The 24,280-nt window shown below is 47.4% G+C and overlaps 1 protein-coding gene and 1 long non-coding RNA gene across 3 annotated transcripts in view; both read right to left on the bottom strand.

Annotated features, from left to right (window-relative positions):
- The window catches only part of LOC310677739, a 304,619-nt gene that overhangs the window by 26,535 nt on the left and 253,804 nt on the right, over positions 1-24,280 (bottom strand). The window lies entirely within an intron of this gene.
- On the bottom strand, positions 859-20,905 carry PTGER2 (prostaglandin E receptor 2). Its single transcript, XM_083438848.1, has 3 exons — positions 19,979-20,905; positions 2,271-5,290; positions 859-1,899 (listed from the first exon to the last, which is right to left on the bottom strand). The coding sequence occupies exons 1-2, from the start codon at positions 20,897-20,899 to the stop codon at positions 5,042-5,044; spliced, it is 1,170 nt and encodes a 389-aa protein (XP_083294974.1). The 5' UTR covers positions 20,900-20,905; the 3' UTR covers positions 859-1,899; positions 2,271-5,041.

The following is a 24,280-nucleotide window of genomic DNA, read 5'->3' as shown; positions in this document are numbered from 1 at the left end:
TGGCCAGCATGACTAAGCCACTTCTGGTGAACCAGAGCAGCGCACGGAAACACTGTTTACCTTCCCGCCGGAGTGGTACCTATTTATCTACTTGCACTTTGACGTGCTTTTGAACTGCTAGGTTGGCAGCAGCAGGGACCGAGCAACGGGAGCTCACCCCGTTGCGGGGATTCGAACCGCCGACCTTCTGATCGGCAAGCCCTAGGCTCTGTGGTTTAACCCACAGCGCCACCCGCGTCTATTTTGCCTTTAAATGTGGACCGAATTGAGTTTCTCTCCCATCCTAGGCCTCCAGCTGTGTTGGAGCACAGTTCCCATCAGCTTATGTGAGCTGTAGTCTGAAGCAGCTGGGAAACATCACTTAGCGGAAAGCTGTTTAAAGAAAAGGAGAGCTTAGTCTTGCCATTAAGAGTCATCAGATGTTGGATGGTTTCCTTTTGCAGCAGTAATATTTCTAAACTTCCAGCCCAACTGGATTCCTGTAACCTAGGAGCTATGCCACTATAAAGCGGGAAGCATTTATAGAGGATTGCTGCTGTCCCGCCTTGAAATCCTAGCAGGATTACTTTCATTGTTGAAAAACACCAGGCGGCTTTTATATAACAGTTTATTCCTTATGCCTCACCCTCCCAATTCGCCCAGGGGAAAATATCTTTCTTCGAGTAAACTCAAGACCCCCAAATGAATTCTCAAGTTATAATGCGAGTGAGGCGGCCCCTTGCTCAGAGGAAGAGAACTTTTTAGAAACTGGGAGGGCAGATCTCAGCACTATTTTTATCTTCTGAAAAGCCACGGGGAGCAGCAGAGAAATGTGGAGGAAACATGAGGAAGAGCAAAAAAACACAAAAGACCCAAGAGGAAACCAAGTTTTATTTTGCACCTCTTACTTAAATATTTCTGAAACAGAATCTCAAAAGGAACAAACCATGGCATCCTGTCAAATTTATTTCATTTATCAGGTTTCTTACACTCCCCTTTGCCATTAAAAGTCCCCAGAATGGTTATGCAGCATCATGTTAAAACAACAGCTTTGATTGGCAAGGAGTTCGATGAATTGAAAAGTTCCCATCCCCTCACAGCATTAGCATTGCCAGGGGTTAGACTAGATGGTCCTGTGTGTCCCTTCCATCTCTATAATTCTGTGATTTCAGCCATCTGCATTTCAGCAGCCTGTTGGGAGCTCTCCTGAATAATGTCCTAATTTACACGTAACACTAAACCATGGTTTGCTTAAACCACAGTTTGTTTAATAAGCAGCAAGCTAAAACAAGTTGTCTGACAGATGAGAGACAACAACAAACCATGGCTTCAGAGCAGAGTTTGTTGGCAATAAACAAACCATAGTTAAGTTGGGCAGATAACACCATCCGCAAAGTTTATTAAACCACCAAACCAGGTGTGAGGAACCTTTGGCCTTCCAGAACGATAACTCCCATCACCCCTGGCTTGCTGGGGCTGATGGGAGTTGTAGTTCAGCATGATCTGTAAGGCTAAAGGTTCCCCATACCTGTACTAAGCCATGGTTTAATAAACCATGGTTTAACAGGCCATGGTTTAGTGTTGACTGCTAACCAGGGTAAGATGGGGCTGCTGTGAACTTCCTTGGCTTAGCATTGTAAGCCCTACGAACACCTATGCTGTTTGTCTCCACGATCTGGTATTCACATGGAGGCTCCATTTGCTATCATGGCTAATAAACAGAAACCCCCTTATGAAGAAAGGTTGGAGCAACTGGGACTCTCAACTGAGCAAAAGGGTGAGAGACAGGTGACAGGATTGAAGTTGACAAAATGATGCATGGCAAGGAGAAATTAGACGGAGAAAACCTCCCTTCTCTCTCTCATTACACTGGAACTTAAGGACGTCCGATGAGGCTGAATGTGTTTTGTGTTTTTTTATCTTGTAGTTTGATCTGGGGATGAAGGGCGGCATACAAATTTAATTTGTTGTTGTTTAGTCATTTAGTTGTGTCCGACTCTTCATGACCCATGGACCAGAGCACGCTGGGCACTCCTGTCTTCCACTGCCTCCCACAGTTTGGTCAAACTCATGTTCATAGCTTCGAGAACACTATCCAACCACCTCGTCCTCTGTCGTCCCCTTCTCCTTGTGCCCTCCATCTTTCCTAACATCAGGGTTTTTTCCAGGGAGTCTTCTCTTCTCATGAGGTAGCCAAATTCTTGGGAGCCTCAGCTTCAGGATCTGTCCTTCCAGTGAGCACTCAGGGCTGATTTCCTTCAGAGGTTTGATCTTCTTGCAGTCCATGGGACTCTCAAGAGTCTCCTCCAGCACCATAATTCAAAAGCATCAATTCTTCGGCGATCAGCCTTTTTTATGGTCCAGTTCTCACTTCCATACATCACTCCTGGGAAAACCAGAGCTTTAACTATACGGACCTTTGTTGGCAAGGTGATGTCTCTGCTTTTTAAGATGCTGTCTAGGTTTGTCATTGCTTTACAAATTTAATAAATAATAGTAATAATAAATAAAATTCTTGGAGGAGAGGGCTATCAGCGGCTACTAGCTATGCCCTGCCTCCACGGTCAGAGGCGGAAGTGCTTCTGGATCCCAGCTGCTGGAAACCGCAGGAGGAGAAAGGGCCCCTGAGGTTGGATCCTGCTTTTGAGTGCCCCACAGGTATTTGGGTGGCCACTGTGAGGACCATATACTGGACCAGATGGGCCAGGGGCCAGCAGAGCTATTGTTGTTCTTATGCTATTAATACTAATATTAATTATTAATATTAATATCTACATGGTGCCTAGGGAACAACTTGCACTTTAATATCAGCAAGACAAAGGAGATGGTGTTGGACTATCGGAGGAAGGGAGGAGAACTAGCCCCATTGTACATCGGGGAGGGCTGTGTGGAGAGAGTCTCTTCCTTCGAATTCCTAGGAGTTTATCTCAGTGAAGACCTTACTTGGAAGATCAATACAACTCAGGTGGTTAAGAAAGCCCAACAGAGACTCCATCTCCTCAGAGTATTGCGGAAGAACGATGTCAATCAGCATTTGACGATCTCCTTCTACAGGTCCACAATAGAAAGTGTCCTTTCATACTGCATCACGGTGCGGTACGCTGGTTTGACATCAACTGATAGGAAGTGCCTACAGAGGGTGGTGAATACAGAACAAGATATTTTGGGCTGTCCCGTGAATCTGCTGGATGAAATAGCGGAAGAACGTTGCCTCAGGAGATGATTCACACCCTGTCCGGCACTTTCTTGCTCTCCTGCCCTCAGGGAGAAGATATAGAAGCATGATTAGTTGCGCCAACAGGGTAAAGAACAGCTTCTATCCATGGGCTGTTAGGCTGCTGAATGAAAAGATAACAACAGCGCAACTGACTTTTGGGTTTGGTGTGTGTGTGTCAGTAAACGAGGGGAATTAAGACTAAGAGAGCTGAGTGGGGGGTGCTAATATAACCTCACTGTATACAAGTTGTACAAGTGACAATAAAGTTTTTCAATTTCAATTTCAATTCAATTCAATTAAAAGACCCAACCTCTCAGAAGCTAATGTCTCCACATTCTGCCTCCTCTCTGCTTTCCATACTTACTGGCCATTTTGTGCATAGTTTGCACTAGTAAATTATGCCTCTACCTGCTTCAGGTAAGAGCATCTTCCTTCTGGATTTGAAGATGTTGATTTCAGTGCGTAGACGACAAAGCTAATGGTTCATATAAGATAACGCAAGCTAATATGGATCTTACCACATTGACCAACGACCACACACAGTTTTACTGACATATAGCATCTGAAGTCAAAGCAAACAGGAGGGAGAAAACCCATTGAAGATAAATATCCAATTGCATTCAACAGCCATTGATAAAGTGTGCATCATGTTCTTTGCATTGGCCCCGGCCTTCATCCGAGAGAAGAAACGTGCAAAGATGACACGTTTGGTTACAGAGTGTTTTGCAAACAAATAATGGTTCCTTGGGGAGATAATTCTCCCTCTGTCTCAGTGCAACATAAGGTTGACCCATCTAAGCATCAGAGCATGCAAAATCCCCCAAATTCAATCCTAGGCATCTCCAGGTGAGGATGGAAAAGACCCCTGCCTGAAATCCGGAAGAGAAAATTCCAGGAAGTAAGGACAATAATCAGCCAGATGGACCAATGATCTGATGTTGTCTCCAATCTGAACAGTCTCCAATGTTGCCACCTGAGGATTTCCTGGTGAACAGTTAGGGTGAATGGCCATCTGTCAGGAAGTCGAAACAAGATAAAAAAATTCCTTCCAGTAGCCCCTTAGAGACCAACTAAGTTTGGTCCTCCTCTTCTTCTTCTTCCTCCTCCTCTTCTTCTTCTTCCTCTTCTTCTTCAGATACACTGAAACAGAAGTCACCAGACCCTTATATATAGTGAGAGGGGTATTACTCAGAAGGGTGGTGGGAATGGGTGATTGGCTGATAGGTGTGGTAAACCAGCTGACGACTGTTAACGACTGCAATCGGTCTTACAGGAAAAAGCAAAGGGTGAGATGGCTAAAAATAGCTTTTTCATGCATAATGAGATAAGAATCCAACTCTCTATTCAGACCAGGTCTCTCCATGGTTTTCAGTTTGGTAATAAGTTGCAATTCAGCAACTTCTCTCTCCAGTCTATTTCTGAAATTCTTTTGCAATATGACAGCTACTTTTGAGATCTTGTATAGAATGTCCTGGGAGATTGAAGTCTTCTCCTACGGGTTTCTCTGTCTTGTGATTCCTGATGTCAGATTTATGTCCATTTTTAAAATTTTGTTTTGACTGCGGCAGACCAGCACGGCTACCTGCCTATGTCAGGAAGTCTTTAGCTGTGATTCCCCCATGGCAGAACATTGGACTAGACTAGGATTCCTAAAAGTCCCTTCAAACTCTACATGTCTAGGATGGAGTCATATCAGACCTAGGGAAATCCAGGACAGGGCATACTTTGATGTCCAGCAGACATGACAACATGGGAATGGAGAACGCCGGTCATTCTCCTGGAATTACCCTGAGGAACTGTCCAGAGATGGACTTTCAAACTTCTTCTCCAAAAGCAGGAGACCGTTCACTGCCTGCAAATGCCAGCCTGTTCGATGGGCTTTGGTTTGGCAAAGGGAGGCCTCTGCCTGTCCATAGTTCGTGGTTTTAGGGGCACCCGGCAGCAGAGGACAGAGCGTATCACCCTCAGGATGGGAGGCCGGAGGATGGCAAACACCCAGGGGTCAATGATGGAATTGAATGACAGGAACCGCATTGCCTGAAGGTCTTCCTTGTAATCCACACCCGGGTCAAAATGGTTCATAAAGGCACGGACCTGGAAAGAAACAAGAATAACAACACGCTGTTTAGCAAAAGTAGAAACATCACCTAGCCAACAAAGGTCCATATAGTAAAAGCTATGGTTTCCCAGTAGTGATGTATGGAAGTGAGAGCTGGACCATAAAGAAGGCTGATCACCGAAGAATTGATGCTTGTGAATTATGGTGATGGAGGAGACTCTTGAGAGTCCTATGGACTGCAAGAAGATCAAACCTCTCCATTCTTAAGGAAATCAGCCCTGAGTGCTCACTGGAAGGACAGATCCTGAACCTGAGGCTCCAGGACTTTGGCCGCCTCATGAGAAGAGAAGACTCCCTGGAAAAGACCCTGATGTTGGGAAAGATGGAGGGCACAAGGAGAAGGGGACGACAGAGGTCGAGATGGTGGGACAGTGTTCTCGAAGCGACCAGCATGAGTTTGACCAAACTGCGGGAGGCAGTGGAAGACAGGAGGGCCTGGCGTGCTCTGGTCCAGGGGGTCACGAAGAGTCGGACACAACTAAATGACTAAACAAGAACAGCAGTTTAGCAATTGTATAGCGCACGAGGCTTAAAATGTTATGGGTTTTATTTCATAGGATTTATGTGCCATGTGATTGGTAAAAACAGCAACTCCCTCAGAGTGGTTTACAAAGAGAACAAAACAATGACATCGTCAGTAAAAAACAAGTCCTTAAAACATTCAGGAGGAACAAAACCCCAGCAATAAACTGAAAACAGATTGAATGTCAGAAGCAAGCTGGCAGTAAATCACACCATGCACATCAGAGTTAACTCTTGATTGGCAAAAATACGATCTGCAAGGACTTGGCAGAGTCCTGCCACAGCAAGTCTGTCCTGGTAGGTCTTGCCCCCATGAAGCAGTTGCTGAGACTGAAGGAGTCCACCTCCCCACAGTTGCCTAAGTCGTCTCCTCTTCAGGGTTTCCCCCCAGAAATTGGAGACTGTACCTGCATTCTGGCCTTTGCTCCTCGCTCTTCATGTCTCTTCTGGCCCTGGGAGACAAGGGGGGAGTTTGTCACAGCAGGAGGGGGAGACACCTGTGACTTCACCAGCCTAACTCATCTCTGCCTCTCTCTTTTGTAGAAATAATTGTTATTTGTTTTCAATTACAAAAACCCAATATAAGCCTTATTATATCAATACCGAATTACAATGCCAATTTGAATACAAGTCAGTCAAATAGCCAATTATAAAATTTAGGTGCCCCCCCTGCGTAATAGCCTTCAAGGTTTAATAATTCCCTTTAATTACGATCCAATCTTAATAACAATCCCTTATACCACAGCTACAATTTTTAATTTCAATTCGTATTAGCACATTTAATCATGTATGTGTCCTCTAGTGAAGTTCTCCTTTCTTCTTCCTGTGCGAGGTATTTATTTTAACCAATTATTCCTTTGGGTCTTTGCCAAACAGTATGTCCATATTGGGACGCGGGTGGCGCTGTGGGTTAAAGCCTCAGCACCTAGGACTTGCCGATCGAAAGGTCGGCGGTTCGAATCCCCGCGGCGGGGTGCGCTCCCGTCGTTCGGTCCCAGCGCCTGCCAACCTAGCAGTTCGAAAGCACCCTCGGGTGCAAGTAGATAAATAGGGACCGCTTACCAGCGGGAAGGTAAACGGCGTTCCATGTGCTGCGCTGGCTCGCCAGATGCAGCTTGTCATGCTGGCCACGTGACCCGGAAGTGTCTTCGGACAGCGCTGGCTCCCGGCCTATAGAGTGAGATGAGCGCACAACCCTAGAGTCTGGCAAGACTGGCCCGTACGGGCAGGGGTACCTTTACGTTTACCTTTATGTCCATATTGATTATTCCTGGTCTCTATCATGCCTTGTGTCTTTTTGTCTCAGTGCCATTCTAGAGCAGGCATGGCCAAACTTGGCCCTCCAGATGTTTTGGGATTACAATTCCCATCATCCCTGACCACTGGTCCTGGTAGCTAGGGATGATGGGAGTTGTAGTCCCAAAACAACTGGAGGACCAAGTTTGGCCATGCCTGTTCAAGAGAGATCTCTCTTTCTTCTCTCTGCCACAAACTCTCCCAGCTCACCGAGTCCTGTTACCCCTTCAGCTTCCACACCTTCTCTTCCCAGTCTTCTCTCTGTGTCCACTCATCGTTGCCCCACCACCAATCCCTGGGCTCTGAGCCTTCTTTCCTTGGATTTTCCCCAACTGGTCCCTTCCACCATTCCTCTGCGTCCAACCGGACCATGACATTGAAACATATATATCAAAGTTCTACATGGAATGTCAAATTATCACTTCCACAGGAGGACGTGATGGTCAGTGGCTGTGATGGCCTGGGACTCAGGCTCGGACGTGGAACCAGAGGAGTCTCAGTCCACACCGGATCCTTTGCCTCAGGCATCACCTGAACCAAGTCCGGGGCCTGATCCTGAAGAGCCCCAGTCTGCACAGGTTCCCCTGCAACAAGTACCAGCTGGGCCGAGTCAGGGGCCTGAGCCTGCCCTGGCTCCAGATGCAAGGATGACCTCATTGCCTCTAGCTGGGCCATCACTTACAGCTGCTCCACTACCGGTTGGGTCAGGGGAGGCTGAGGCAGCCTCTGGGTCTAGTCACCCACCGATGTCTCCCGAGCTGCACAGACTCAGGTCTGAGAGAAGGAGAGACCTGAGGACTCGCAGGAGGAGTGCTGGCCTTTGGGCGAGACAGGGAGGTGAGTCGCCGGGGGATCAGGACCAGCCGTTACCCTGACAAAGATAAAAGGCTGTCGGACGCAGGCCCAGGTTGCGGGAGCAATATTGCTGAATGCCAGATCCTGCCTGAGATCCTGTACCTGTCCTTGCCTGGTTTTCTGCCTCGTGTCCTGCCTTGGCCCTGTCGGACTCACTCCTAGCAGAACCCTCGGATTCTGGACTGGCCCTGGACCATGTTGCACGGGTTACGCCCAGGCCCAGCACAGTGGCTGCTAGCCATGACAGCAATGTCCTGTCTCCACTTTTGGAGACAGCAATGTTTGTGAATATTTAGTCGTTTAGTCGGTTCTGACTCTTTGTTACCCTATGGACCAGAGCACGCCAGGCACTTCTGTCTTCCACTGCCTCCTGCAGTTTGGTCAAACTCATGTTGGTAGCTTCGAGAACACTATCCAACCATCTCGTCCTCTGCCGTCCCCTTCTCCTTGTGCCCTCCATCTTTCCCAACATCAGGGTCTTTTCCAGGGAGTCTTCTCTTCTCATGAGGTGGCCAAAGTATTGGAGCCTCAGCTTCAGGATCTGTCCTTCCAGTGAGCACTCAGGGCTGATTTCCTTCAGAATGGATGGGTTTGATCTTCTTGCAGTCCATGGGACTCTCAAGAGTCTCCTCCAGCACCAGAATTCAGTCGCAGAAAGCTGGCTACTATGAGAACTAGATAGGCCCTTGGCCTGATCCTGCAGGCTCTTATGTTCTCATGCCTGGGTAGGCTTGTCTGAACAAAAATGTTTTCAGCAGCTGCTGGAAAGAGTACAGTGAAGCCCTGATGTCAAAACTTCACAGGGCAGCGGAGAAGGACAATAGCACGCCCAGGAATATTTGTTAAATGGAGGAGGCATGTTGGGATCTGCTTTTGAACCTCAAGCGTTTTACGGGTGGAAAAGGCTGCAGAGAATTACGTCAGCCCCCCTAATACAGGAAACGCTTCAAAGGATGCTCTGAGTGTGTGGACTTAACTGCATTGCAGCGGCAAGAAGGTTCTTTATAAGGCTGGAGCAGAACACAGGAAATTGTTGAGGGTCTGGCTCACAGTCCAGGGTGAATTTGTGGCTGTGGTTTTGCCTCCAGGCCTACGCCAGCCTCCTTTTTCAGCCTCTGAGTCTCCCTTCGCTGCTCCTTCCCACTTCTTCTTTTTAAAATAATTTTATTTTTGCTTTTCAGGTTTATACATTTCACTAACGCGACAATCATCTTAAAAAGCAGAGACATCACCTTGCCAACAAAGGACCGTATAGTTAAAGCCATGGTTTTCCCAGTAGTGATGTATGGAAGTGAGAGTTGGACCATAAAGAAGGCTGATCGCCGAAGAATGGATGCTTTTGAATTATGGTGCTGGAGGAAACTTTTGAGAGTCCCATGGACTGCAAGAAGATCAAACGCATCCATTCTTAAGGAAATCAGCCCTGAGTGCTCACTGGAAGGAAAGATCCTGAAGCTGAGACTCCAAGACTTAAAAATAATATTTTTATAAAACCAAAAGTAAGTTTCTTTATATATATATAATTTTAAAATTAAATTTTCTGTTATACTCTTTAAAATACTCATTTTAACATCCTTAAAATATTCCCTTCTTCTCCTTCCATGGTCCATTTTGCATATCATAGATGCCTGCATATTTTACAAAAACTAAACCATTCAATATTCCACAAATGCATCCATCAAACCTTATTTACACTGTTGAATTTATCTTAATGCTGTCAATGTTTTCTGGTGTACACAATTCCCCCCCCCATCTTAAATCGCCATTCTTCTTTGGTTGGGACCTCACTCATTTTTCCTTTGGGGGCTAACGAAACACAGGCCACAGTAGTAGCATACATAAATAACCTTTTTTGACACCTGGGAATTTTATTCTGAATTATCCCCAATAGAAAAGACTCTGGTTGTTGTTTTTTGGAAAAGTGAATTTTAAACATTCCCCCGCCCTCAATTCATTACAGATTATTTAGATACAAAAGTAAGTTTGTGGTCCTCATGGCTGCCGCATAGCTGGGAAGCCTTTCGCTGACGCTGCCTGACACTTCACAAGTCAGTAAGAATTCTGGTGGTTAGGTGGGGGCGGGGGGGGGGTAGGGTTGCTCAGAGTCTTGCATAACTCCTTCCTTTCCCAAGAAATAGCAAAATGAGACAAATGATGCAAAGCACTTAAGTCCAGCTGGACCAGGCCAAAGTCCCATCTAGTTTAGCATGCAGTTCTCATGGTGGCCAGTCAGCTGCCCCATGAGAAACTTGCAAGCAGGGTCTGAGCAGAAGAGTGCATCTTCCCAGCTTGTGACTCCTAGCAGCTGGTGCATGCTGCAAAATGAGACCAGTGGCACATCTTCGTCTGTTGTTGTTGTTTAGTCATTTAGTCATGTCCGACTCCTCGTGACCCCCTGGACCAGAGCACTCCAGGCACTCCTGTCTTCCACTGCCTCCTGCAGTTTGGTCAAACTCATGCTGGCAGCTTCGAGAACACTGTCCCACCATCTCGTCCTCTGTCGTCCCCTTCTTCTTGTGCCCTCCATCTTTCCCAACGTCAGGGTCTTTTCCAGGGAGTCTTCTCTTCTTGTGAGGTGGCCAAAGTCTTGGAGCCTCAGCTTCAAAATCTGTCCTTCCAGTGAGCCCTCAGGGCTGATTTCCTTCCGAATGGAGAGGTTTGATCTTCTTGCAGTCCATGGGACTCTCAAGAGTCTCCTCCAGCACCATAATTCAAAAGCATCCATTCTTCGGCGATTAGCCTTCTTTATGGCATCCATTCTTCGGCGATCAGCCTTCTTTATCTCACTTCCATACATCACGACTGGGAAAACCATATCTTTAACTTTACGGATCTTTGTCTAGTATGCATCATTTTTAAGGCGGCTGTGCAAGACACTTCCCTGGGGAGTAAACTCTACTGAATATCGCCATACCCCATCCATGCATGTTCATTCTGCTGCTTCGATTTGCAGAAAAGGCACTCTCACAGGGACCTGTTAGGCACTCAACCTTTCGGCATGGCAGCCCCTGCCCGTTTTTAAAAAAACACAATTTTTAAATCGAGATTTCCCCATAATACAGTAAAATTGCAGCCACGAAAGGTACAAAACAAAGGAGGAAAACAGAAGAAGAAAAGAAAGGGAGTATAGAGATAAAGGGAGGAAAGAGAGAGCGAGAAAGAAAGCAGAAGGAAAGAAACATGGGCAAAAATAATAATAATGCAAAAGGGGAACTTCCAATTTTCCGTCTGCTGTTTACATAAAAGAAGAAACTATGATTAATTAAACTAGTCACCAGCACTACACTCTGTGACAAGTGAGTGCTTCAGGTCACTTTTGGAACCTCACAAAGATCATGTACCATGTAGCATGATTGCTTTGTGGGATGATCTGAATTCAGTGATGAAGCATCTGTTCTGCATATAGAAGCAGATCTTGGGTTCTGTCCCTGATATACCCCACGGCAGGTGACTATGTCCGTTTCCACTGTTGGAAACAGTACAGTGGTACCTCGCGTTAATTTGCCCTGGAGGTCCGTTCTTAACCTGGTTGACTAAAGTGGTGCTTCAGGTTAAGAACAGTTTCAGGTTAAGAACGGACCTCCAGGACGAATTAAGTTCTTAACCCGAGGTACCATTGCAGTTGCTTTGGAAGATGATCATTAGGCATCCGCACAACATGATCCGTCCAACAAAGTTAATGTTGAAGAATCATTGCTTCAACACTAGTGATCTATTATTAGCCCTCCTTTCAATGTTTTATATCCCCCAACACCAAAAGTAATGGGGGCACCAATGTACTAAATGACTGGAATCCCAGGCAGCCCCAAACAACTGTCATAGGATTTCTGCTTGCGTCACGAGACTTCCGCCCATCTCTCTCCCTTCGCCTTGCACCCTCCCGCAAAATCTGCTTCCGAGTGTAGTGGGGGCCCCCAAAGCAGATTTAGGGGAAGAGAAGGTCCCACTGGGAAAGTGGCAATTCTCACACGCAGACTCAGGACGGTGACTTATCGCTGTGCTGAATGCTGGCTAAAAAAGTCCCAGGGCGAAAGAACGCATAACTGCGGTCTCCTTTCTGACCCGTCCCATTGCAGATCCGCCAGCTGTGCCTTCTCCAATTATGACTCAGCCGGACCGTGGGGGGGGGGCGCAAATGAAGTGGAGAAGATGTTTCAAGGCTGTTGAGACCCCGAGCTAAATACTGGGGGCCAACAGCCGAATGTCAATATCCTGTTATAATAAACTTTGGGATGAGACTGTAAGGATAGAAAGAGAGAGAGAGAAATATCTAAATTAATGGTTCTTATTAGCCTGAGTAGCACAGAGTTAAAAACAAAAGAGTAAATGGGTAATGTAAATGGTTAAAATGGATGATCATTGCAGCCAGGCAGGTTACAGCGAGTAACTGGGAAAATGCAGAAAATGCAGAAGAGCTAGGGGTGAACCAATGGAGGAAAAAACTGAATCATATTATAATTTTAGCATACCTAACTGTGAAGATACATAGAGTGAACGGGTTTAAGGTCAGTGAGAAAGAGGAGGATTGGTTTGAGGCAAGGGCTGTGATGCAATGGACACCACAGCAAAGTATGGTGATCCATACTAGCAATGGAAAGGAATGATTTATCCCTGCTTCCTCTTGTCCAAGTGCAAACAGCAATTCGGGTTTTCTCCCGGTTGACATTTTCTCCGATATAGAGCCTAACAGCGGGTTTTCCCTGGGAAGGGAGAATGGCAAGTGGAAAACCACACAGACGTGTGCATGGGGCAAGGAGGAAGTGTGAACCAGCCCAAAGTTTCTCCTCGTCATATATATTGACTCAGCATTTGCTTCTGGCTTTCCCATGTGTGGTATTTTCATTTTGTAAAAAGCCGCCCTCCGGCTAATTTGAGCTGGCCGCTCTGCTGCCTCTGTTGCTAGCAGCTCCCTGGGATTTCAGCCTTGTTTACACAGTTGGCTTGCTCATCTCATGCCATAAAAACTAACGCATATAAACAGAAAGCCATTGAAATGTTTTGCATTCTATTGCACTTTTTAAGAGTTTCCCCTTTTATGTTGCGAGCTACCGCGAGAGGCTGAAAACAGTCCCGAAGGCAGATTGAGCATTACAGATTGTATCCACCTAACCATCCTTGGAATACCGGGCAATGTTTTGTGTTATTGTTGTCATCCATCCGTCTTGAGAGACAATGGGGGTGAGCCTCCGGGGGTGAAGTCAAACTTCTGTGTTAGCAGGGCCAAAAGGATCCCCCCCCAGGACACAAGCCTGGGCAGCGTGTCTAGAGGTCCTGAACTACCCAGATGACAAGACCCCCCCTCGGCCTTGCTGGCGGGGTCCAAAGGAAAGTAGAGCAAGACGTTTGGCACCACTTTGGCTGCAGGAGTTGCCGGAAGGAGGCATACAAGGAGTTGAAATAAAAGTAAAGTAAAGGTAAAGGGACCCCTGACAACTAGGTCCAGTCGTGACCGACTCTAGGGTTGTGGCGCTCATCTCGCTTATTGGCCGAGGGAGCCGGCGTACAGCTTCCGGGTCATGTGGCCAGCATGACTAAGCCGCTTCTGGCAAACCAGAGCAGCGCACGGAAACGCCGTTTACCTTCCCGCCAGAGTGGTACCTATTTATCTACTTGCAGTTTGACATGCTTTCGAACTGCTAGGTTGGCAGGAGCAGGGACCAATGGGAGCTCACCCTGTCGCGGGGATTCGAACCACCGACCTTCTGATCGGCAAGTCCTAGGCTCTGTGGTTTAACCCACAGCACCACCCGCGTCCCTCTGAAAAGAAAAGAATTAAGGTCTAATATATATATTAAATGTTCATGGATTTGCCAGGCAAACACCTACATGAATGTATGGGCCACATGTCTGAGGCAGTGCAGGAGGGCAGCCCTGGAGACATTTTGGCTCCCAAACTGACCAAATGTTTTCTCTGCAAGATCAAAGGAAAATGGAAAAGCCTCCCCATTGTCTTTTTCTTCACAAATCCTGTCTTAAGGGTATGTCTGTGTATGAATAGGGTGAGCCTGTGACCTGCTCATTACAAAAGACTGGCCAGGCTCCCCAGGTTATCCAATCAAGTAAGCATTAACAGGTAACCTGCCAGACAGGAGGTAAACAACGCACTCAGATTTCTGCTGTAGACCGCCTTTTCTGTGATGTAGGTATAATGTGTCTGGGGGTGGTCTTGGGCTACACCCCTTCTGTCGTGTATTTATGATGTTTCTGGGGATTGTCTTGAACTCCAGGGTGGGCAATTTAAAATGTCTATATAGCGGAGGGCACACCTTGGTTCTGGGTTCCTCCTCCTTTCCTGCGTTTGAGGGGAGCACCCTGTTGCAACAGTTCAATAAAGGTCAGGCTTACGAGCTGCTTTGCTTCCCAATATTCTCTGGTTGGCCTCTGTTCTTTTCTCTGACCGATGGAGAATGTGCAAAGGACTCTATAAGGGCTCTTGTGTCTCCCTTAAGGGAATAAGGGCAGATTTTTGTTTATTACAGAGTCACCCAACCGCCTTAGGGACTCCGCTCCAGATTTGTGTGAGGTTTACACCTGAGCCTCTTCATTTTATTTTATTTTTTGTTAAACAATTTTCATGAATTTTCAAATACAAAAATCCAATATAAGCCTTATTATATTAATTCCAAATTGCAGTATAAATTCAAGTACAAATCAATATCAAAGCCAATTATAAAAAATTATATGTCCCACCCCCCTGTGTGCTGTACTTCAAGGCCTGTTGATTCCCTTTCACCCTGCTTCCGATCTATTACTCAATCCAATTACAATCCACTCTTGATAAAATCCCTTGTACCCCGGCTCCAATGATTGACTTCAATTTGTATTAAGACATTTAGCAATTTGTAAATCCGCAAGGGAAGTTTTCCTTTCTTCTTCCTGCATGAGGTTTTAATTTCCATCCATTGTTCCTTAGCCTCTTCATTATTGACAATACGAATGAACCAATAAAATTGACAATATTGGACTACTCAATAGACAGCCCTACAGTAACTGTGTTTGCTCTATCATTGCAGGAGTTCTTAAGTCTATTCCTCTCCCCCCCCCCCCCGTCCACTGACACACCAGGGGTTCAAATTGCTCACCCAGCCCATCTCATTTCAGGACCACAGTGCTATCTAGCTTCATCTTTGTTTCTGACCAAGCCCCCTTGTGGTTTCCAACGACTAAAGTTGGCAGATTGGGAAAGGTTATGGAAAGCAGACTTGATAATTATGGCATGTTGTATGTATGCTGCAAGAAAACTACAGCGGTACCTCGGGTTACAGACGCTTCGGGTTACAGACTCCGCAAACCCAGAAATAGTACCTTGGGTTAAGAACTTTGCTTCAGGATGAGAACAGAAATTGCACGGTAGCGGCGCGGTGGCGGCAGGAGGCCCCATTAGCTAAAGTGGTGCCTCAGGTTAAGAACAGTTTCAGGTTAAGAACGGACTTCCAGAATGAATTAATCTCTTAACCCGAGTTACCACTGTATATGAAAATGATGTACCGGTGGTATTTGACTCCTAGGACGCAGGTGGCGCTGTGGTCTAAACCACTGAGCCTCTTGGGCTTGCCGTTCGGAAGGTTGGTGGTTCGAATCCCCACGACAGGGTGAGCTCCCATTGCTTGGTCCCTGCTCCTGCCAACCTAGCCGTTCGAAAGCACATCAAAGTGCAAGTAGATAAATAGGTACCGCTCCAGCAGGAAGGTAAACGGCATTTCCGTGCGCTGCTCTGGTTTCGCCAGAAGCGACTCAGTCATGCTGGCCACATGACCCAGACAAACTGTCTGCGGACAAATGCCAGCTCCGTCGTCCTGTAAACCAAGATGAGCGCCACAACCCTAGAGTCATCTGCGACTGGACTTAACTGTCAGGGGTCCTTTACCTTTTAAGCTAGCAAATAGGTCAATAGGACAAGTACAAATATCTGCTGGAAATGTAAAGAAAAAGAAGGTACCTTCTATCGTATGTGATGGACCTGTAAGGTACTAAAAGCTTTCTGGGAGATGATATACTGTACAGTGGGCGCTCAGGTTGTGAACATGATCTGTGTGGGATGCATGTTTGCAACATGCAGCATTCACAACCCATGTCTGCACACGGGCGGGTTGCGATTCGGCACTTCTGCGCATGTGCAAAGCGCAATTTAGCGCTTCTGCCCATGCACGACTGCTGAAACCCGGAAGTAACATGTTCTGGTACTTCTGGGTTTCGGTGGTCCGCAACCCAAAAAAACACAACCTGAAGCAGCTGTAACCCAAGGTATGACTGTATAATCAAATGAAAAGAAAATGTTTAAAATAACCTTTGTTTAAAAACCCCAGAAGCTTTCTTTTTAGGAATTACAGGTACTGACATCCCAAAGAAGCAGAAAAGACTTTTCATGTATGGAACAATAGCTGCTCAGATGCTACTAGCCCAGAGGCAGAAAAAAGACAAAGTCCCTAACAGAGAGGAATGGGAAGCTAAGATGATGGTCTATGCCGAAATGGCAAAGCAGACTGGAAAACTCCGGAACCAAGAGAAGAATTTTTTTAAAAAAAGAATGGGAAATTTTTAATAAGTTATCTAGGAGACCACTATAAGCAGATGGAAACATTAGCAGGATTTTAATTCCACTTGTAATGTAATAAATACTATGGACAATATGGATTGATATAAAATTTAGAGTATGGAAGACTATGCAATTGTAAATGCTGAAAATAGGATTCCATGGAGGGGGTTTGGGGAAGTCGCGAGATTCAGAGTAATCTCAATATATGGATATGTATTTGGATTGTTATAATTTCGTATGTGTAAAACCAAACAAAAATGATTAAAACAAGAAGAAGAAACTGGCGAAGGGTGGAGACCCTTTTCGGATCATCTGAGAAAATATTCGTCAAACGAAATTGCAGGCAGGACTTGAGAGGCAAGCAAAGGGATGTAATGTAAGATATATGTGGTTTTTTTTTGGGGGGGGGAGTACTGTATTTAAGGCAGCAGCTAAAGGATTTGAACAGAAACATTGTGGAACTAAGGATGGGAGGTCAAAACACCAGGGGAAGGTTGTACAGGAACGGAACGGAATTGGTTAAACTGTATGAAAATTAATAAAAATTTATGGGGGAGGAAGAGTGGTCAAGCTAACAAAAATTTATAATTTGCCCGATAATAAATGTTGGAAATGTAAAGAAACTGAAGGTACATTCTTTCACCTTTGGTGGACGTGCCCAAGGATTAAGACCTTTTGGGAAATGATCTACAATGAAATGAAAAAGGTATTTAAATATACTTTCCTCAAGAAACCAGAGGCCTTTCTCCTGGGCATGGTCGGCCAATTGGTGCCAAGAAAGGATAGAACTTTCTTTATGTATGCCACAACAGCAGCAAGAATACTGATTGCACAGTATTGGAAGACACAAAAATTACCCACCATGGAAGAATGGCAGATGAAGGTGATAGACTACATGGAACTAGCAGAAATGACCGGCAGAATCCGAGACCAGGGAGAAGATCAGGTGGAAGAAGATTGGAAGAAATTTAAAGACTATTTACAGAAACATTGTAAAATTAATGAATGTTAGAACGATGCTGTATTTAAGATAAGTGGCTTATAGTAACAAAGCTATGAAGTTTATGGAAAAATAGTGGTAAAGGTAAAGCTAAAATATTAAGATAAAAATTTAGATGAAAGTAAATGAGGGAAAGGATTTGCTGAACGAACAATGGAAATGGAATACAAAGGAGGGAGGTATGGGGAAGTCCAGGAAAAAAGCTAAAGCAAGATTCTTTTTGGAAGATGAAGTTGTTTTTAATTGTTGTTATTTTGTGTGTTTGCATTTTTATATGTTAATGTGTTTTTTCTTTATTGCACTTTTTCTTTTTCTTCTTTGTTTCCTTTTGTCTTGTTTATATTATATTATGAAAACTTAATAAATATTAAATGGGGGGGAAAAAAGAGTGGTTAGACACTGGCATAAATCGCAGGAGGAAAGTGATTGATGTCTCACATTTAACATGACTTTAAGAGTCATCCTGAGCCCTTAATGCTAAACATCCAAGACTCAGGGGCATCAGAAGCCGCCTTATCAGCCCTGCTGCGTCATAAGGCTGCAGGGTCTTTGGGGAAGGCCAAAAGCTCACAGGGAGAACACCTGCTCTGCCTGCAGAAGGTCGCAGATTCAAACCCAGCTGCTTTCGGGGCCAGCAGCAGAGGGTGCTCAAGCTGGGCATCTGCCAGGGCCCCACAGCCAGCAGAAGACCCATGGATCCTAACTGTGTACTGTTCTGGTTGCCTCGCCTCAAAAAGGATATTGTACTTTTGGGAATTTCTCAGTAGTGATGTATGGAAGTAAGAGCTGGACCATCAAGAAGGCTGATCGCCGAAGAATTGACGCTTTTGAACTATGGTGCTGGAGGAGACTCTTGAGAGTCCCATGGACTGCAAGAAGATCAAACGCATCCATTCTTAAGGAAATCAGCCCTGAGTGCTCACTGGAAGGACAGATCGTGAAGCTGAGGCTCCAATACTTTGGCCACCTCATGAGAAGAGAAGACTCCCTGGAAAAGACCCTGATGTTGGGAAAGATGGAGGGCACAAGGAGAAGGGGACGACAGAGGATGAGATGGTTGGACAGTGTTCTCGAAACTACCAGCATGAGTTTGACCAAACTGTGGGAGGCAGTGGAAGACAGGAGTGCCTGGCCTGCTCTGGTCCAGGGGGTCACGAAGAGTCGGACACGACTAAACGAATAAACAACAACAACACTTTTGGGAATGGTTCCAAAAAGGGCAACCGAAATTATCAAAGGCCTGGAGAAGAGAAGATTTAGAGATGATGTGATGGCTGTTGTTAGCTGCTGTGAGCCCGGCTTTGGCCAGAGAGGGTGGGATACAAATAACATTATTATTATTATTATTATTATTATTATTATTATTAGCCTCCTTCAAATATCTGAAGGGCTGTGATCACATGGAAGAGGCTTGTTTTCTGCTACTCCAGAGTGTAGGACCTGAACTAACGGATTCAAATGACAAGGAGATTCCAGCTAAACATCAGTCTGCAGAGCATGAGACTCTGCATTCAAATCCCATGTTGGGGGAAAAGATTCCTGCATTGCAGGGGGTTGGACTAGATGCCCCTCGTGGTCCCCTCCAGCTCTACAATTCTATGATCAGGAAGAACTTTCTGACAGTATGAACTGTTTGGCAGTGGAACGGATTCCCTTGACGGTGTCTCCGAAAATCGCTTAGGAAGACAGGCAAACTAATGCCAGTGTATTAGAAGAAGCAAAGATCACCAGTGTTGAAGCGATGATTCTTCAACATCAACTCCGTTGGACTGGTCATGTTGTGCGGATGCCTGATTATCATTTCCCAAAGCAACTACTCTATTCTGAACTTAAGAATGGAAAGCGTCGTGCTGGTGGTCAACAAAAGAGGTTTAAAGACTGTCTCAAGGCAAATCTTTAAAAATGTAATACGTATAAACACCACCAACTGGGAAACACTGGCCTGCGGGCGCTCCAGTTGGAGAATAGCCTTTTCCAAAGGTGTCATGGGTTTTGAAGACGCTTGAACTCAGGACGCAAGGGAGAAACGTGCTAAGAGGAAGGCACACTTGGCAAATCCACACCGTGATCAACTCCTGCCCGGAAACCAATGTCCCCACTGTGGAAGGACGTGTGGATCCAGAATTGGCCTCCACAGTCACTCACGGACTCACTGCTAAGACCGTGTTCATGGAAGACAATTTACTCGGCTACGAGGGATCGCCAAAGAAGAAGTTGAGATTCCTATATTGCAGGGGGTTGGACTAGATGACCCTTAGGGTCCCTTCCAACGCTACAGTGCTACAATTCTACAACTGTAAACCTCTTTAAGAGCCCCTTTCACTCTGATGCAGCCCCAGCCCCATGGCAGCTCATCCCCCACCTCTTGGCCAGTTCACAGGCTGGCTGCTTGTGCCCCGGGATTTTGGACTGCTCCCCCGGGGCGTCCCCATCGCATCCTCCCTTCCCACTCACCGTGAAAGGCAGGGAGCACACAGCGAAGGTGATGGTGATGATGGCGAGGAGGATGAGGTGGTCCAGCTCCTCGAACATGGACAGCTGCTTCCTGGCCGCGCACCTGGGGCTGGGCGCCTGGCCGTCGGAGGTCTCCGTCTGGCGGAGCTGGGAAGAGGAGGAGGAGGACGAAGCGGCAGCGGCTGCAGCTGCGGTGGCCCGTCGGGTGGCTTTGCCCCTCCGCTGCATGCGGAGCAGGTTGACGATGACGCTGAGGTTGCAGAGCAGCACGGCCAGGATGAGCAGCAGCAGCAGCGAAGCGTAGAGGAGCGAGAAGGCGCCCCCCGACGACAGCTCCGCCGCGCCGCCTGCCCGCGGGAAGTGCATCTGGATGAAGCACCAGGTGCCCGGGCAGTACTGGACGTAGCGGCCGAAGCCGAGCAGCGGCAGGGAGCAGAAGGCGGCGGCCAGCGCGTAGAGGACCGGCAGGGCGGCCAGCAGGAGCGGCGCGACGGGGCGGGCGCTCAGGAGGCGCTCGTACAGGTAGGGCGCGCCGATGGCCAGGCTGCGCTCCAGCGCCATGGCGCCCAGGCATCCCATCGTGGCCAGGCTGAAGAAGCTCATGGCGAAGGCGAAGTAGAGGCACACGCCGCCGCCGTCGGACAACCCGCGCAGCGTCCGCCGGCGCCCGTAGGCTGCCAGCACCACCGGGCTCAGCAAACACGTGCCCAGCAGGTCCGTCAGCACCAGCGCCATCACCAAGACGTGGAAGGGCGCCAGGCGCTCCCGGCGAGCCCGACGGCGAGCCCGCGCCCGCAGCAGCAGCCCCAGCGCCGTCACGTTGCCCAGCACACCGGCCGCGAACATGAGCGCCGCGCTGGCCGGGCTCTCGCCCGACGGCAGACGCAGCTCCAGCGCCGCCTCGCAGCTCGTGGTGTTCATCGGAGGGACTGCGCTCAGCGCGGTCCGTCAAGAGGGAAGGCAGGCGGAGGCGGGGAAGCCGGCAGGGGCGGGACCAGGCGACACCTCCCTCCCTCCCTCCCTCCCTCCCTCCCTGTTGTTGTTTTTTTAAAATAATTGTTATTAATTTTTAAACATATTAATTGTCATATGTGTGACATCTTAGTGTATTTTTTGTCTTTGTGGAAGCCGCCCAGAGTGGCTGGGGAAACCCAGCCAGATGGGCGGGGTACAAATAAAAAATTATTATTATTATTATACATACATACCACAGAACTTCACATCTTATACAACTTTTTGGACTTCCACCAGCACCTCTGATGATCCCCCATTTTTATCATTTCTTCTGCATTTCTTCAATTCATACTGCCTTTAATTATCTTAACCAACATCCTCCTCTTTATCCAGTTATGCAATAATTCAAATTACTCACCTCACAAAACTTCTTGCAAACCTACAAATGTAATCTGATCATCACAGTGACTCTTCAAATAGTCCGTAAATTTACACCAATCTTCTGTGAGTCTCTGGTCCCGCAGGTTTCCTGTTAGTTTATCTAATTCTGCAGAGTCCATCAATTTCATCCTCCAATCTTCTTTCGTCGGTAAGTCTTCTTGCTTCCATTTTTGTGCCAATAACATTCTTGCTGCCGTCACTGTATATAAGAACAACTTACAATCCTTTTTTCCTCCCTCCCGGTTAGGGGGCTGGAGAGAGACCGGGTGCCCCGTCGGGGCGGAGCGTCGGCCGGCCTCCCCAGTCCTTCGCCAGCAGCCGAGCCCCACGACGGCGTCCCCAAGGCGCACGAAGGAATCGACGGGGACCCCAGGACCTCGCCAATCCCCTCCATCGACAGCGTCCCGAAGGCGCACGCGGGGGGTGGGGGAGGGAATTGATGGGAAGCCAGAGGACATCTCCAATTCCGCCCCCCACCACGGAGTCCCCAAGGCGCAGGGGGAATCGACGGGGACCCAGAGCACCTCGCCAAAACTCCTCTCTCACGGGGTGGAGCACCTTTGCCAGTGCTTTCAACGCTGTGTAGTGTGAAGTCATCCGAGCCGTCTTGCTCCAGGCCCGGGATCCTGTCCTCCCACCGCAGCCCCGGATTCGCCCTCGACGGGGCGATGCGGCAGCCCCCGATCTCCGCGGCGTCCCTGGGCGCTACAGGCGCGTGGGTCTCCTTCACGCGGGTCCGTTGGTAGATGCAAACTGAAAACACATGGTGGGGCGCCCCGTCAGCTCTGGGTGAGTGGAGAGGCGTGGAGATCTTTTCTCTGCTTTTCCTAAGTCTTCCCCCCCACCCCCCGCGTCGGACCTGTTTGCAGGGTCTCTGAACACTCAGGGATGTAATGACGAGGATGTCTCTGAGCATGTGTGGAGAGCGCTGCTGCTTCGCTCTTTCTCTGCGACTATTGGTGGAGGGTTTTCAGGGAAAATCCACAGTGCTCTTTTCACGTTGCCTCCAGAGTCAGACTGTCACTGTTTCGTGTGGGAAGGATTCAGGTACATATCCAAAATTTACTTTAGTGCAATTAAAGTAGATAAAAAAGGGTTCTGCTACCACAGCCCTTCCTTGCTTGATTGCATAAAAGAAGTGGGTGATTTGGAGCATATAGGTAGCAATCACGATTTATTGTCTTGCACTTTTAAAGGATATTAAAGGTAAAGGTAAAGGGACCCCTGACCATTAGGTCCAGTCGTGGCCGACTCTGCGGTTACGGCGCTCATCTCGCTTTATTGGCCGAGGGAGCCGGCGTACAGCCTCCGGGTCATGTGGCCAGCAGGACTAAGCTGCTTCTGGCGAACCAGAGCAGCGCACAGAAACACCATTTACCTTCCCGCCAGAGTGGTACCTATTTATCTACTTGCACTTTGACGTGCTTTCGTACTGCTAGGTTGGCAGGAGCAGGGACTGAGCAACGGGAGCTCACCCCGTCGCGGGGATTTGAACCGCCGACTTTCTGATCGGCAAGTCCTAGGCTCCGTGGTTTAACCCACAGCGCCACCTGCGTCCCAAAGGATATTGCTGGACCTCAAAGCCACATCTGCATAATTGAAAGGGAAAGTTTTGGGATCCAGAAGAGGGAGCCATTTTCTCAGCCCTTGATTAACTTTATGAGGGCTAAGGAATTGGTACTATTTTGTTCTCATTGTCTTTAGGAAAAGCTCTTTTAAGCACCAACAAATAGCAGGCAGAATGAAACTCTGATGACATCTTGTAACCACACATAAGATTTCTGACTTATCCTTCTCATGGTTTGATAAATTATTGCCAGAATGCTAAGCAAACATTGGGCCAACTCTCTCGACAGCATCTTATAACGGAAGTAGCCACTCAAGAGCTCATAAAATCCGCATCGTCTTATAAATGCCTCTTACACAAACATACCCTAGAATATAACAGAACTCAGTGGGAGGCCTTGCGTATGGCTACTAGAGAAAAGAATGAACCTAGATTTTGAGATATTTCTGCCCATGGCCCAGCTGAGATGAAAGGAATCATTGGAACCCACATTTCAACTGATGACTGGACCAATTACAGTGGTGCCTTGGTTTACGAACTTAATCCGTTCCGGAAGTCTGTTCTTAAACCAAAGTGTTCTTAAACCAAGGCGTGCTTTCCCATAGCAGCGGGGGACTCAATTTACAAATGGAACGCACTCAACAGGAAGCGAAACATGTTCATATTCCAAGGCAAAGTTCAAAAAGCAAAACACCTCCTTCTGGGTTTGCAGCATTCTCAATCCAAGTTGTTCATAAACTAAGCTGTTCTTAAACCAAGGTACCACTGTATTATTTTACTAAATCATACAGTTCTCCATCAGTTTCTGAGCTTTGCGTAGACCGTGGAGTTTCTCTTCTTTGGGATCCAATGCAGGTGGCGCTGTGGTCTAAACCACAGAGCCTAGGGCTTGTCAATCAGAAGGTCGGCGGTTTGAATCCCTGCAACGGGGTGAGCTCCCGTTGCTCAGTCCCTGCTCCTGCCAACCTAGCAGTTCGAAAGCACACAAGTGCAAGTAGATAAATAGGTACCGCTCCGGCGGGAAGGTAAACGGCGTTTCCGTGCGCTGCTCTGGTTCGCCAGAAGCGGCTTAGTCATGCTGGCCACATGACCCGGAAGCTGTACGCTGGCTCCCTCGGCCAGTAAAGTGAGATGAGCGCTGCAACACCAGAGTCGTCCGCGACTGGACTTAACAGCCGTGGGCCTTTACCTTTAACCTCACAGTTGGGTTGTGACTCCACAGCAGTGACCAGAGGAGGAATGACCACTAGGAGAATCACAGAGAGAAGAAACGTCTTGGTGTATCTGCAGCAACACAAATGGACACCTTCTTCTGCCCCAGCTGCAACTAAACATGTCTC

The sequence above is a fragment of the Podarcis tiliguerta genome, assembly GCF_965153285.1.
Source record: "Podarcis tiliguerta genome assembly, chromosome: 1".
NCBI classification, from domain to species: domain Eukaryota; kingdom Metazoa; phylum Chordata; class Lepidosauria; order Squamata; family Lacertidae; genus Podarcis; species Podarcis tiliguerta.
The sequence above is the reverse complement of the archived record's forward strand: the minus strand, read 5'-3'. Positions and strand labels throughout refer to the sequence as shown.